We start from the raw sequence: 13,743 nt of genomic DNA, 5'->3' as shown, positions 1-13,743 counted from the left end.
CCTCAGCAGACGTTCACCAGCGGCAAAGGCTTCCAGATTTAATAGCAAACCGTACAAAAAGTATAAAACCGAAGGACGGGCGCCGCACCGGCGTCACACCGCGCTGGGGGAATGAGGAAGGGGCACAGCGAGGGGGAGGAGGAGAGCACATCCCGCCCTTCCCCTACTTGAGGTCCATGAAGCGAATGTCCATGATGAGCAGGAAGTTCTTGGGGAGGGGGCGCGGCGCCGGGGACAGCACGGTGAAGACCTGGCGCTCCAGGTCCACGCCGGTGACCACGATGAAGCCGGCCACGCTGGTCTCGGAGATGTTGTCGTCGGGGCTGTCGGCGGTGCTGACGCTCAGCAGGTGGTGCACCATGTCCCGCCCCGGGGTCACCGGCACCAGCTTCAGCTGGTTATCCTCCTGTGACATTCCCAGCGGCAGGCACGAGTCCGGGATGGTGGGCGCGCCCACCTTGTAGATCTTCACGTCAGAGAACTTGACGTCGAAGGCGTGGGGGTAGAAGCAGCCGCGGAAGCCGTAAAAGTACTCACGGATGCGCTCGTCCCGGCATTCCCGGCGGAAGTCCTTGGAGCGCTCTACCACGCCGCCGGACTTGGGCAGCAGCACGGTGCGCACAAAGTGGGGCAGGTCCCGCTTGAGCTCGTTGTAGAGGCGCTCCTGGTCCAGCACCACCACCACGTCCACCTCGAAGGCGGAGGCGGCGTGCACCAGCGCCTGGTAGCCCGAGCTCTTGACCCAGCCGCAGGTGTTGATGACGCAGCCGCTCACCGACGCCCGCCGGTTCACCTCGCACCGCTGGTTGAAGACGTCGGCCAGGCACGACGTGATCTGCGGGAACAGGGGTCACACAGAGGCACCCGTGTCCCCACGCTGTCCCCAGCTCCTTCAGAACCCTCGATTCTGGGCAGCCACGCAGGGCAAAATCGTGGAATTGTAGAATGGTCTGGGTTGGAACAAACCTTAAACCCCATCCAGCTCCCTATGCCAGGACACCTTCCGCCAGCCCAGGTTCCTCCAAGCCCCATCCAGCCTGGACTCGGGCACTTCCAGGGATGGGGTGTCCACAGCCTCTCTAGGCAAACCTGGGGCCTCACCGGCCTCACAGTAAAAAAGTTTCTTCCCAATATCCAGCCTAAATTTCTCCTCTCACTCTGAACCCATTCCATCACTCTGGATCCTGACAAGAATCCCTCTCCAGCTTCCCTGTAGTCCCCCAGGAGGGAAAAGGCTGCTCTGAGGCCACCGCACAAACTTTCCCTCTCAGGGAGGAACTGCCCCACCTCTCCCAGCCTGTTTCCATAGGGGAGGTGCTCCAGGTCCCTTAATCAACTCGGCAACCTCCTCTGGACTCCCTTCCCACCCGGATCCGAGAGATGCCAAGGGGTGACCGCCTGCACACGAGGCCGCAGCTGTTTCTAAAACGCGCTGTGCTGTCCCCAGACAGCACCCCGGGGGTTCAGAGACCCCGCGGTGTGCGGTGGGGGGAAAGCCTGGGGAGCTCTGGGGCCAGATCCAACCCGGGGCGATCCCACCGCGCTCACCTTGTTGTAGAGCTTGATGTTGGTGCCGGGCGTGGTGGAGCCGAAGTGGTAGACAAGGGGGGCCTGCAGGGAGAAGCCCTCCTCCACGTCGGCCGGGCGCTCGATGTACAGCGCGCCCATGGTGCCGGGGATGGACACCGAGCCCTGCCCCACGTCCAGCTCCACGAAGGTGGGCCGGCGGCCCAGGCGCACGGCGTAGTTGAGCAGCAGGCGGCACACGGTGGTCTTGCCCACGTCGGTGGGCCCCACCACCATGACGCGGGGCCCGCGCTCGTCCTCCCGCTCGGCCTGGCGCCGCATCTGCTCCAGCGCTGTGTGCGTGTTGAGGTAGAGCAGCATCGGCGTGTCCCGCGACACGTAGGCCACCTCGGTGCGGCCGCTGAGCTGCACGGTGCAGCCGTGCCACGTGAACACGGCCACCTTGGCGCCCGCGTCGAACGTGAACTTCTTGTTGCGGGTGAGCTCGGTGCCGAACACCTCGGCCATGCCGGTCAGCAGCTCCAGCTGCACCGTCTGCGCCGCCTCCACCTCGAACCGCAGCTCCGTCTCCCGCTCCAGCTCGAACTTGGCCACCTGCTTCTTCTCCTCGCCGCCGTCGTCCGCCATGGCGGTGACGCGGGGGTCCCGGGCCCGGCGCCCCCCGCCCGCCGCGCCCGCGACGGAAGTGACGTCAGAGCGCGCGCCGGAGAGCGGGCGGCCTCGGTCACGCGGGGTGCCTGGGTCACGTGGGGCGCGAGGGGGCGTGTCCTGTCAGGTTCCTGCGGCTCGTTTGCATCTCATTTGCATATCGCCCGCGGCCCCGCCTCTGGGTCGCGTTTCATTACAGCGGGGCTCCCCCTCTCCCCCCCGCTCCCTGATTCCTCGGGATTAGTCCCGCGCTCGTTTGCGTGCCTCTCGCCTGACATTAACACCCAGTCCCGCGACCCCCCCCGCCGCCTGATTTACATCTCACAGGGGGGACACGGGGGACATGAGGGGACACGGGGGACAAGGCAGAACACGGGGACATGGGGGGACACAAGGGGCACGGGGGGACACGGAGGGACGGGGTAGCCACAGGGACGTGGGGGGACACGAGAGACCGGGAGATGCCCCGGGCGGCCGCAGCGCAGCCCCGGCGGCCGGGCTGACGTCGGAGGGCCGGGAGGTGACGTCACGGCCGCGGTGGCGGGCGGTGACGTCACGGCCGCGGGATGAGTCACGGTGCCGTGATGCGGATCCCGGGCACGCAGGGCCCCCCCCGCGCCCGCTCCGGGGACAGCGGCGACAGCGGCAGCGGCGGCAGCAGCGGGGACAGCGGCGGGCGGTGAGCGGCCCGGGCCCCCGGGAACCCACGGAACCCGGTAGCCCCCCATCGTTTTCCCCCCGAGACCCCCAAAGCCCCAGCGAGCCCCCATCGTGTCCCCCAGCGCTCCTGACATTGCCCCCCCACCGGCGATACCCCCGTCCTCCTTGGCCGCGATCGCAAATATCCCCCCCAGCACCCTCTCGCCTCTCCTCGTCGTCCCTCTGGGGACCCACAATCTACCCCTTGGGACCCCATCATCGCACCTTGGAACACTCATCAACCCCCCGTGAGGACCCCCATCATCTCCCCCACGGGACTCCCGTCATCCTTCCTCCGGTTCCCTATTCCCAGCCCCCCCCCGCCCCCGGCTTGGTACCCGCAGTTTTCCCCCTCAAGACCCCCATCACCTCCCCGGGGACCCCGACTCCCCAGGGACTCTCAGACGCCTCGAGAAGGGACCCCAGACCCAGCTTGGGACGCCCCCCGCCTCCCCCAGTCTCTCGGGCCCCCCTTGTCCCCCCCGCGCTGTCCCCTCTGCCCATCACTCCTGCGATGAACCGCCCGGTCTCAGCAGGCTCAGAACGCGGAGCGCCCACACCTGGGACACTGAGGAGGGGCTCTTCCCTCACCGCCCGCCTTCCCCCTTCGCAGGCCGCCCCCCTTTTCGGCCTCCTTCTGCCGGGGGACCCCGGCGGAGCCCCCCGAGCCCGGCCGGGCGGGACGGCGGCTCTGGGCGCGCTGCTGCGCTGCTTCCCCTGCGAGCGGCTGTGCGGGGGCTGCGCGGTGCCCCCCGGGGCGCTGCCCCCGGCCATGCCGCCCCCGGCCCGCCGCCGCCTGCCCCCGGCCGCCCGCCTGCCCCCGCGCACCTTCCGCAGTTACCTGCCGCGCTCCCACCGCACCTACAGCTGCGTCCACTGCCGGGCGCACCTGGCCCGCCACGAGGAGCTCATCTCCAAGGTGCCACCGCCACCCCCGGGCCCGGTGGGGACCGGCCCTCGTGCGCTGGGACAGTGGGAGCCCCCCTTGTCCTTGTTGCCGGGAGGGGCTGGGACAGCGGGTGTCCCTCCGCCGTGTCCCCAGAGGGTTGAGTTTCTCCCCGCGGTGCCCGCGGCGCGCCGAGTGTCCCCCTGCGGTGTCCCGGGATGAGGACGTTCCCACGGTGGCCAGTATTGCCCCGAGGCAGGAAGCATCGCCCCCCACGCCCTGGGGGTGGCGGGTGACCCGCATGGCGCTCCCATGGAGGCGACAGTCCCCGAGTTGGCAGGCGTCCCCCTGCGGTGTCCCCAGGCTGGTGGGTGGCAGTGCAGCGGGATGGGAGTAGGACACGGAGGGGGGGGTGCCGCGGGACGTGGGGGACCCACCAGTGACGCTGGCCGTGTCCCCACAGTCCTTCCAGGGCAGCCACGGCCGTGCCTACCTGTTCAACTCCGTGTGAGTACTGGGGGGCCCCGGGGATGGCAGCGGGGAGGGGGAGCCCCGGGGGTCCCCGGGTGTCCCCGGGCTGGCAGTGCCGAGCTTGTGGGACACCCCGCTCTGGGCGCAGGGTGAACGTGGGGTGCGGCCCGGCTGAGCAGCGGCTGCTGCTGACGGGGCTGCACTCGGTGGCCGACATCTTCTGCCAGAGCTGCAAGACCACCCTGGGCTGGAAATACGTGAGTGCCCCCGACCTGCTGCGGGCACCCAGCCCCTGTCCGGGCACCCCAGCCCCTGCCATGGGCATCCCTGGCCACTCCAACCCCTGCCTTTGGGCACCCCAAATCCTGCCCTGAGCACGTCCTGGCACCCCAATCCCCACCCTGGGCACCCTCGGGCACACCAAGCCTTAGCTGGGGACACTCCCGAGCCCTGGGGAAGGCAGCGCTCATGGCGGCATGGGGGGGGTGTGACACTGTGTCCCCCCCAGGAACAGGCATTCGAGAGCAGCCAGAAGTACAAGGAGGGGAAGTTCATCATCGAGATGTCGCACATGGTGAAGGAGAACGGCTGGGACTGAGGCGGGGGCGCAGCTGGGACCAGGGTCGCGCTGGGTGACCCCCTCCTTGGCACCTTCCCTGTGCCCCTCGGTTTCCCCTTGTGCGGCACCAGCCGCGGAGCTTGGGGGGGCTTTTTAGGGCAATAAAGGCTTTTTTTTTTTTTTTTTTTAGGAAGGTGCTGGTTGTCACCTGCCCCCGGTGCTGCCACCACCCCTAGCTCACCCTGGCACAGAGTGGAGGTCCCTGGTGGCCCCAGCCTGTCCCTTCTTCCCCTCCTCACACGCGGCAGGCGGGAGGTGGTTGGTGCATTTATTGGCGGGGGAAACTGAGGCACGGGAGGAGCAGGGACCCCCTGGTGCCCTGGGAGATGGGATGGGAAAGGGGGGAGATGGGAGGGAGGAAGCAGGGAGGGAGAAGGGATGCAGAGATGAGAAGAACGGAGAGAGAAGGGATGAAGGGAGGGAGGGAGGAGAGACGAGGGAAGGAAGGATGGAAGGAGAGAGAGAGAGAGAGAGAGAGAAGAAAGGGGTAAAGGAGGGGGAAAGAGGGAAGCAGGGAGAGGAAGAGGCAGGGATGGGGGGAGACGGAAGGGAAGGATGGAGGGATGGAAGGATGGAGGGACAGAGTCAGGGCTGGGGGTCGCTGAGACGGCCCATGAAGACGGGGAAGTCGCCGGAGTTGTGCCAGAGGACGAAGAGGAAGGGGCGCAGGGCCTCCAGCACCAGGGCCGAGCGCGCCACCGAGGTGGCCATGGCCGCCGCCGCCTCCACGCCTGCCTCGTCCAGCGCCAGCACCGCCCGGTGCAGCGCCGTGTCCACCGCGGCCGGGCCCCGCGCCAGCCCGCACAGCTCCGCGTCCAGGAACAGCCCGAAGTCTGCGGCACCCGGCCTCAGCGACACTCCCGCGGCACACGGGAATGCCGGGGCCGAGGGGACACCAGGGACGGAGGGGACACCGAGGGGACCCGGGGGATCCAGAGAAAACCGGAGGGATGCGAGGGACAGCGGGGACAGAGGAGGCAGCGGAACACAACGGGGACACTGGGGGGCGCCAGGGGACTCTCAAGGATATGGGGAACCCCGGGAGATGGGGACATTTGGGCCGCTGGGACACGAGAAGCAGCAGGGATAATTTGGGAACACTGGGATGTGAGGGGACATTAGGGGCGCTGGGGGAATTGGGCACAGCCGGGGCACTGGGGGCGTCGGGGACACCAGGGACACGTGAGCGTGGGGGGACTCAGGGGAAACCATTAGGTGAGGGGACACCGAGGACATGGTGGTCTTTGGGGACCCCGGGGAAAGTGACCCCCAGGGGAGGGGCCCGAGACATCCTGCGGGGAATAACGTCAGCGCACAGGGAGCGATGTGACCCCGCAGCCCACCCAGCCGTTGAGGTGCCATCAGAAGTGTCCTTACCCATGTCGTGCACCAGAGGCACCACGTCCAGGGAGAGGTCGAGGCGCAGGCGGGGCAGGGACAGAGCGGTGGCCCGGGGCGGGGTGCGGGCCGCCCGCCGTAGCAGCGCCAGGAAGGTCGTGGGGTCCAGCGCCCGCTCCAGGGTCTCCAGAGGCTCCAGCGGCCCCCGTGGCATCAGCACCACGAGGCTCAGCCCCCCATTCAGCTCCAGCCGCCCCACCTGTGGGGCAGACCCCCCTAACGGCCTCTGCGGGGACCCCCACAGTGCCACCAGGGAGGTGGCAACCTGGCACCCCTCAAAGCCCCAGGGGAGCGAGGTCACAGCCTGTGCCCCTTTCGGTGCCAGAGGAGTGACATCAGCCTGGCACCCTCCCGGAGTGCCACAGGAGTTATGTCACAGCCCCGCATTCCTCCTTGGCGCCGCTGGAGTGACATCATGCCGTTATCCCCCCCGCAGTGCCCCCCCCGGACCCCCCGCACCCGGTGCTAGGCTACAAGGGGTACCTGGACCTGCAGGCGGGAGTCACTGAAGGAGGCCACCGGGTACTTGGCGCTGGTCATGGTGGGCACCTTGCGCGGGGGGAGCCCGGGCCGCAGGAAGGGCAGCAGCACCGTCTTCTTACGGTCCAGCGGCGTGCGCCAGGCGGCTGTGGGGACACGGCACCGCGGCTGGGGGGCGGGGGGCACCGGGGGGCAGCACGGGGCGGCCCATGCCCGGGGGATACCCGGGGGATGCCCGGGGGATGCCCGGGAGATGCCCGGGAGATGGCGGGGCCGTACCGCGCAGGTGGACGGCGCTGAGCAGCAGCAGGCTGGGCTCGGGGGGCAGCGCGGACAGCAGCGTGGGCAGCAGCCCCTTGCTGGCCTCCCGCACCCAGGCGTTGATGCGCTGCAGGTCCAGGCTCTCGTTGCCGCTCAGGGCGTACGGGCGGGCGCCGTAGAAGCGCAGGGAGTCGTTGAGGAAGCGCGGCCGGAGGCGCAGCTCTGCGGGGCGGCACGGGCCCGCTGTCGGTCCGGGTGCCCGGCCGGCAGCCGCGCCCCACCGGCGCCCGCCTCACCTGGGTGGTAGAAGATCTGGGAGGCCGAGAAGAGGCCTGGCGCGCCGGCCAGCTGCTGCAGGGCGCCGTGCACGCACTCCAGCCCCTGCGGGTACGCCAGGAGGGCGGCCAGGCGCTCCCGGGTCTCTCCGCGGGCGCCTGCAGGCACAGGGGAGGAAAGCTCAGCGAGGTGCCCCGGCTGGGACAGCGGCGACGCGGCGGTGCCCGCGGGCAGCCCCTCACCCAGCAGCAGGTGCGAGAGCCCCACGGCGACGTTGATGGGGGAGAAGAGCAGGTTTGCGTCGGGCTGGGCGGCCTCCGCCATGCGCTGGTAGAAGCGGAGGGCGAAGGTGACCAGGGCCTCGGCCACGGCAGCCCGCTGCTCCCCCGTGGGCTCCCCGCAGAGGTCAGTCGGCTCCTCGTCCCCAGGGCACGGCGGGGCGCTGGTGCCGGGGGTGGGCACTGCCGTGGTCCCGCTGGCCGCGGTGTCCGGCTCCTCCGGGGCTCCCTCCGGCGCTGTGGGGCTGGCGGCGTCTGTGACACCCCAGCCAGGCAGCCCCTCGGGAGGGGCGCTGGGGGTGGGCGCGGGCAGGACGGGGCCCCCCGCGTCCCCCGTGGGAGCGGGGATACGAGCAGGGGGCGCAGGCGGCGTCGGGGGCTCTCCGAGCAGCGTCATCCAGCTGGGAGAGGGCTCCAGAGCGAGCACCTGGGCACAGGGACTCGCGTGAGGGCATCCGGGGGGAGACTCGGTTGAGGGGGTATAAAGGGGTGCCGGGCACAGGGAGCCCGCGTCCCCGGGGCCACACTTACCGGGGTGACAGTGACCGTGGCTGCAGCCACTAGCCACGCCAGAGGCAGCCAGAGTGTCTTGGTGGGCATGCTGGTGGGAGGGCACAGGTCAAGGGCAGGACAGACAGCCAGCGCCCCCACCCCCGCTCCCTGCACCACCCGTCCCCCCACCCCGGGGTGCCCTCGCTCTGTGCCCCCCGGGGGACCGGCTGGGAGGGGCGGGAGGAGGCAGCACCGCGGGCCCACCTGGGTGCCCGGCGGGTCGGTCCCTGCGTGTCCAGCGGGCGCCGGGGGATCTGGCCGGGTCCGACCCTGCCTGGTTAAAAATTAAGGAGGTTCCCGTAAATCAGCCGGGACACGTCCGGTGATGCGGGGGCAGCCGTGGGGGACGGGCGGGGCGGGGCGGAGGCAGCCTGGAAGCGACGCCGAGGCCCGTTTTGCTCCCGTCAGGCACCCTCTGCGCGGGGTCCCGGCTCCCTGCCACCCACTGCTCCTGGGAGCCCTGGGGTGCCGGGGGTCGCCGGCCGCCCCGGGCCCGTCTGTCCCCACCCACCCCTGCCGGGGGCGCGGCCGGAGAACCTAGTCCCGCCCGCCCAGAGGCGTGACCCCACGGAGCCCATCCCCGTGGCACCGGGCACCGAGGGCCATGGCCGGGCGGATCGCCAAGGTGGGCACCGCGGGCACCGGCACAGGACCAGGACTCCGGCGCCTCTGTGGTACCGGCGCGGGGGTCGTGGTGTTCGCACCGGAGCAGGGTCCGGGGGGAGCCGAGCTCGCGGTGCGGGGGTCCCGGTACCGGAGTGCGAAAGGGGGATCTGGGGGGGGGTGTTAGTGCCAGTGCGGGGATACCGGTACTGGGGTGCGGGAGAGGCGGTGCTAGGGGATGTCAGTGCCCGGTGAGGGGGTCCCGGTATCGGGGAGAGGCAGTGCTGGGGGTGTCTGTGCCGCTGCGCGGTTCCCGGTGCTGGGGTGCGAGGGAGAAGCGGTGCTGTGGGGTGTCATTGCCGGTGCGGAGGTCCTGGTACCGGGGAAAGGCAGCGCTGGGAGTGTCAGTGCCGGTGCGGGGGTACCGGTGCCAGGGTGAGGGAGAAGCGGTGCTGAGGGATGTCAGTGCTCGGTGAGGGGTTCCCGCTACCGAGGAGAAGCAGTGCTGGGAGTGTCAGTGCCGGTGAGGGGGTACCGGTGCCAGGGTGAGGGAGAAGCGGTGCTGAGGGATGTCAGTGCTCGGTGAGGGGGTCCCGGTACCGAGGAGAAGCAGTGCTGGGGGTGTCAGTGCCGGTGAGGGGGTCCCGGTCCCAGGGTGCGAGGGAAGCAGTACCGGGGTGGAGGGTCTCCGGTGCGGGGCTGACAGATTCCCCTGCACGTTTTGGTTTCGTTTCCCCGGCGGGGCGGCCCCACCCAGGGGTGTGTCCGGGACGCCGGCCCCGCCCATTAAGGTGTGCCCGCTAATTAAACCCTGCCCCCATTAAGGCGCGGCCCGCAGGCGACCCCGCCCAGAGGCGTGCCCCGGGGGAGGACTGACCTATGGAGGGGTCGCTCGGGACACACCTCCGCCCTGAAGGGCGATTCCCGAACGGCCCCGCCCACACCTGCCCTACCCCTTCCCGCAGGACCTGGAGGAGGCGCGGCGCTGGGAGGGCGCCCACGACGTGCGGCCGCTGGACGGGAACGTGCGGCGCTGGGGCGGGCTCCTGCTGCCCGTGCGTGGGGAGAGGGCACGGGGGGTGCGGGGGTCCCGCTTGTAGGAAGGATGTGGGGGCATGGGAGGGACCGGGGAGAACTTTGGGACCGGGGCGGTCTTGGTGAGCAGGGGTCCCTCTCGGGACAGAACTGGGGAGGGTCCCTCTGAGGACACTGCGGGCCCTGGGCTGGGGACACTGGGTGGAGGTTCCCCTCCTGAGGGCCTCGGGCTGACACGGAGGAGTCTCTAAGGGGGGCACTGGGTATCAGGGCTGGGCAGGGCCCCCTCCCCCGTGGACGCTGTGGTGGAGGGGGCTGAGGTGCCCCGCATATCCCGGCAGAACAATCCCCCGTACAACACGGGCGCCTTCCGCTTCGAGCTGACCTTCCCCCTCAACTACCCGCTGGAGCCCCCCTGCGCCACCCTCCGCACCCCCATCTACCACCCCAGCGTGGACCTCGAGGGCCGCGTCTGCCAGCCCCTCACCACCCAGGTGCACTGGGAGCCCACCACCCGCGCCGTCCGAGGTGGGCACCGTGGGGAACAGGGAGGGGCACGGTGCTGGCGGTGCCTCCCTGACCCCAGCCCCTCCGCTCCTGCAGTGCTCCAAGACCTGCTGCTGCAGCTGGACAGCCCAGACCCGCAGCGGGTGATGCGGCCGGACGTGGCCCGGGAGCTGCAGGAGCGTCCCGAGGAGTTCCGGCGGCGGGCAGAGGAGCACACCCGGCTCCACGCCGAGCCGCGCCCTGACCCCCGCACGTAAGGCAATAAATTCTCTCCATCACCTGCTCCGGCTCCGTGGTGCCTCACTGGGAGAACGGTGGGCTCCAGGAGCTGCTGCCCGCCACGCGCCAGCCCTGGGGGACGTCACCCTCCTGGTGGCAGAGCCGGGGCTGCGCCCCAGCCTGGTGACGATGCCCAGACACTCGCTTGGTGCCAGCGTTCCTCCCTCCAGAGACGAGGCCACCAGCGCCTGCCACCATGGCCTTTACTGCTGGGGGACAGAGCAGGGGACAGAGAGGGGGATGGCACGGGTGGGGGGCTGTGGGGGACCCTCTCAGCGCTTCTTGGTCTTCACGAGCCCCTTGGCCACCAGGCAGCGGTACAGCTCCTGCACGTACGTGTACACGCACTTGGCGTCGGGCACCGGCAGCCGCACCATGTCCTCCACCTCCAGCAGCGGGGCGCAGTCCGCCCGCTCCCTACGGGAAGGGACACCGCGGTCACCGGGGCCCGGGGGGGCCGGGGGGGCCGAGGGGCTGCGCTCACGCACTCGGCGGTGGCGAAGGCCAGGGCGAAGTTCTCCCGGCGGGCGCTGGGATCCAGGGCGGCGTAGTCGAAGGCATCGGGGAAGAAGCTGTGCAGGAGGGCGCAGAAGGCCAGGCCGCTGCCCCAGCTCCCCGAGAAGTTCTGCACGTCCACGTGCTGTGCAGACACGGGGGTCAGACCACCCCTGGGCCCCCCACCGCACCCTCCTGCCGCCCCCCGGCCGCACTCACCGCGTACCCGCGGGTGCGGGCGCGGCACCACTCCAGCAGCATCGTCTTGACCGTGGCAGCACCCCCTGAGCGCCGCAGGTGTGGGGCTGGGCCCTTGGCAGCCCTGGGGGGACCTGGGCTGTGGTTCTTCACACCCCACCGCCCCTCACAGGGACCCCCAGCCCCTCCGTGACCCCATCGCCCTGTGGCTCTGGGCCCCCAGTGCCCCACTGCCTCATGGTCACACAGCCCCCCCGGTCCCATCCCCCCACACTGCCCTATGGACCCCCCATTCCTCCCTGTGCCCCTCATCGCCCCACGCCCCCTAATATCCCCTCTGTCCCATACCCTCCCTCCCTCACTGCCCCACGTTCCCCCTGTACCACCACTGCCCCACAGACCCCCAGTTCCCCTGTGACCCCGTGGCCCCCAATACCCCCGCTGTCCCATGCCCCTGCCACGCCCCACAATTTGCCCTGTTCCTCCCATTGCCTCATGGCCTTCCACCACCACCACTGCTCCATGACCCACCCATCCCACTGTCCCTGGCTGTCCCATAGCCCCCCCAATCCCCCCATTCCCTCATTGCCCCTCCTGCCCTCCATGGGGCCAGGCCCCGCTCACCCTCCGAACTTCTCCAGGATGGCGCAGCGCCCCTGTGCCCGGGACCCCACTCGTGGCCGTCCCCCAGCCCCCTCCAGCCTCAGCCTCTGTCCCGCCATGCCGGGGGCCGCCTTGTCCCGTGGCCCCCCCGCTGGAGCCCCCCTGCAAGCACACAGGGGTAGGACAGCCATGAGCAGAGGGCTGTGGGGTGCCCTCCCTGCGGTGGGGTACTGCGGTGCCACCTGTGGGGACACACCTCTTGCCGCCCCCTGCGTCTTCGGTGGTGCCAGCTGCAAGGAGAGAGGAGGGGTCACAGGGGTGGAAGAGGGCACCCACATCCCCCCCCCGGGCACCCCTGGGACTCCAGGTCCTTGCCCATGGGGAGGATGGACACCGTGGGGCAGCAGTGACCCCAGGACACTCGAGTGCCATTGCCCAAATGGCTCTTACCTGTGGGGGATGCCGGGGACAGAGGGGACGTGGGGGACATAGGGGACGTGGGAGATGTGGGTGACATAGGGGACGTGGGAGATGTGGGTGACATGGGGGATGTGGGAGACGTGGGGGATGTGGGGCTGGTGGCCCCCTCAGGCGACGAGCAGGGAGGGAACTCAGGCCACAGCTCGTCGTCCTCGTCCTGAAGCCAAGTGGGTTCCTGTAAGGAACAGGCAGGGTGGCACTGCCAGCACGGGCAGTGTCACTGACACAATGTCCCTGGCACTGTCATCCTGGCCCTGGCACTCTCACTCTGCCCCAGCAGAGGCACCGCTGTCCCCACCCGTACCGCAGCTGCCCTCCCCACCGCCCCCGCCCCGGCTGTGCCACCACCTCCCTTCCAACCCCTCCTCACCTGTCGGCGCCGGGTGTTGCCCGCTGCTGCCGGAGCCGCTTCTCCCCCGGTACCCTCCTTGGTACCCCCTCCGGTGCCCCCGGCTGTCCCTGCCTCGGCATTGCCGCCACCATCCCCGGCCTCCCCGGCATCGCCCCCGGCACCCCTGGGTGCTTCTGCCCCGCCATCCCCGGCAGCCTCTCCCCCTGAGCCCCCCGTATCCTCCCCTTCACCCGCCGTGTTCTTCCCTTCACCCTTCGTGTCCTCCCCATCGCCCCCCGCTTCCCGAGCTTCCTCCCGACCCTGCGGAGTCGCCGCCTCCGCGCTGCCCGCCCCCGGCCCCGCGGCGGGGTCAGAGGGGGTGTCCGGGGTGGGGCTACCGCGGCTGGGGGTGCCAGGGGTCGGGGTGTCCGAAGTAGGGGTGGCAGGGGTCGGGGTGTCCGAGGTAGGGATGGCAGGGGTGGGGGTGTCCGAGGTAGGGGTGCCAGGGGTCGGGGTGTCCGAGGTAGGGGTGCCAGGGGTCGGGGTGCTCGCGGTGGGGGTTTCCGAGGTGGGGGTGTCCGAGGCGGGGGTTTCAGTGTCTCCCAGGGCTTCCATGTTGCTGCGGTCACTGCTGCAGGGGCACAGGGCTGTCACTGGGGCACCCCCCGATGACGACGTGGGCTTGCCCGTGCCCCCCCAAACCGGCTAATCCCGCTCCTGCCCCTGACCCCGCGCCCTCCTCCAGCCCTGGCATTCCCACTTTGGGCACCCCAGTTGCCCACCCCGGCTCCCCCATGCACCCATCCTGTCCTTCACGTTTTCCTGAGGCCCCCCAAGCCCCAAAACCACCCTCCCACTGCCCTCCTGCCCCATGTCAGCACCCCTGCTCCCCTTCCTGCCCCCATGTCCCTTCCCCGCCACCCATATCCCATCCCAGCACCGCCATGTCCCTCTCCCGGCCCCACGTGTCTTCTCCGGGCCCTCCAGTTCCCACTGCCGGCCCCCTATAACCCCTTCCCGGTCTCCCTTGTTGCCCCCCAGCCCGCACCCTCCCGGCCGCTCCCTGTAACATTCCGGCCCCGCGTAGCCTCGTTCCTCCCGGAGTCCCCGTTCCCCC

At 70.2% G+C, this 13,743-nt stretch overlaps 4 protein-coding genes across 9 annotated transcripts; 2 read left to right on the top strand and 2 right to left on the bottom strand.

Moving 5' to 3' along the window:
• Positions 1-25: 25 nt before the first annotated feature.
• On the bottom strand, positions 26-2,220 carry CLP1 (cleavage factor polyribonucleotide kinase subunit 1). Its single transcript, XM_040067292.2, has 2 exons — positions 1,549-2,220; positions 26-835 (listed from the first exon to the last, which is right to left on the bottom strand). The coding sequence occupies exons 1-2, from the start codon at positions 2,152-2,154 to the stop codon at positions 164-166; spliced, it is 1,278 nt and encodes a 425-aa protein (XP_039923226.1). The 5' UTR covers positions 2,155-2,220; the 3' UTR covers positions 26-163.
• On the top strand, positions 2,153-5,035 carry YPEL4 (yippee like 4). The gene is made up of 5 exons (XM_040067588.1): positions 2,153-2,212; positions 3,488-3,793; positions 4,224-4,267; positions 4,380-4,488; positions 4,740-5,035. The coding sequence occupies exons 1-5, from the start codon at positions 2,153-2,155 to the stop codon at positions 4,827-4,829; spliced, it is 609 nt and encodes a 202-aa protein (XP_039923522.1). The 3' UTR covers positions 4,830-5,035.
• A 75-nt stretch (positions 5,036-5,110) lies between these two features.
• On the bottom strand, positions 5,111-13,268 carry SERPING1 (serpin family G member 1). Of its 6 annotated transcripts, none has more exons than XM_040068809.2 (9): positions 10,520-10,740; positions 8,300-8,369; positions 8,075-8,144; positions 7,508-7,970; positions 7,286-7,423; positions 7,008-7,211; positions 6,732-6,874; positions 6,228-6,447; positions 5,111-5,683 (listed from the first exon to the last, which is right to left on the bottom strand). In XM_040068809.2, exons 3-9 carry the CDS (start codon positions 8,141-8,143, stop codon positions 5,436-5,438), a joined length of 1,485 nt encoding a protein of 494 aa, XP_039924743.1. In that variant the 5' UTR covers position 8,144; positions 8,300-8,369; positions 10,520-10,740; the 3' UTR covers positions 5,111-5,435. The 6 variants fall into 6 exon arrangements, 5 of the variants coding, with proteins under 5 accessions (XP_039924743.1, XP_039924745.1, XP_039924744.1 ...); XM_040068811.2 differs by lacking the exon at positions 10,520-10,740 and adding an exon at positions 9,372-9,483; XM_040068810.2 differs by lacking the exon at positions 10,520-10,740 and adding an exon at positions 9,372-9,441 and having other exon boundaries at positions 8,300-8,365.
• Positions 8,697-10,542, top strand: LOC120754801 (ubiquitin-conjugating enzyme E2 L5-like). Its single transcript, XM_040068814.1, has 4 exons — positions 8,697-8,720; positions 9,664-9,753; positions 10,075-10,261; positions 10,337-10,542. The coding sequence occupies exons 1-4, from the start codon at positions 8,700-8,702 to the stop codon at positions 10,495-10,497; spliced, it is 459 nt and encodes a 152-aa protein (XP_039924748.1). The 5' UTR covers positions 8,697-8,699; the 3' UTR covers positions 10,498-10,542.
• Positions 13,269-13,743: the final 475 nt, after the last annotated feature.

Source organism: Hirundo rustica, chromosome 6 (genome assembly GCF_015227805.2).
Source record: "Hirundo rustica isolate bHirRus1 chromosome 6, bHirRus1.pri.v3, whole genome shotgun sequence".
NCBI lineage: Eukaryota > Metazoa > Chordata > Aves > Passeriformes > Hirundinidae > Hirundo > Hirundo rustica.
The sequence above is the reverse complement of the archived record's forward strand: the minus strand, read 5'-3'. Positions and strand labels throughout refer to the sequence as shown.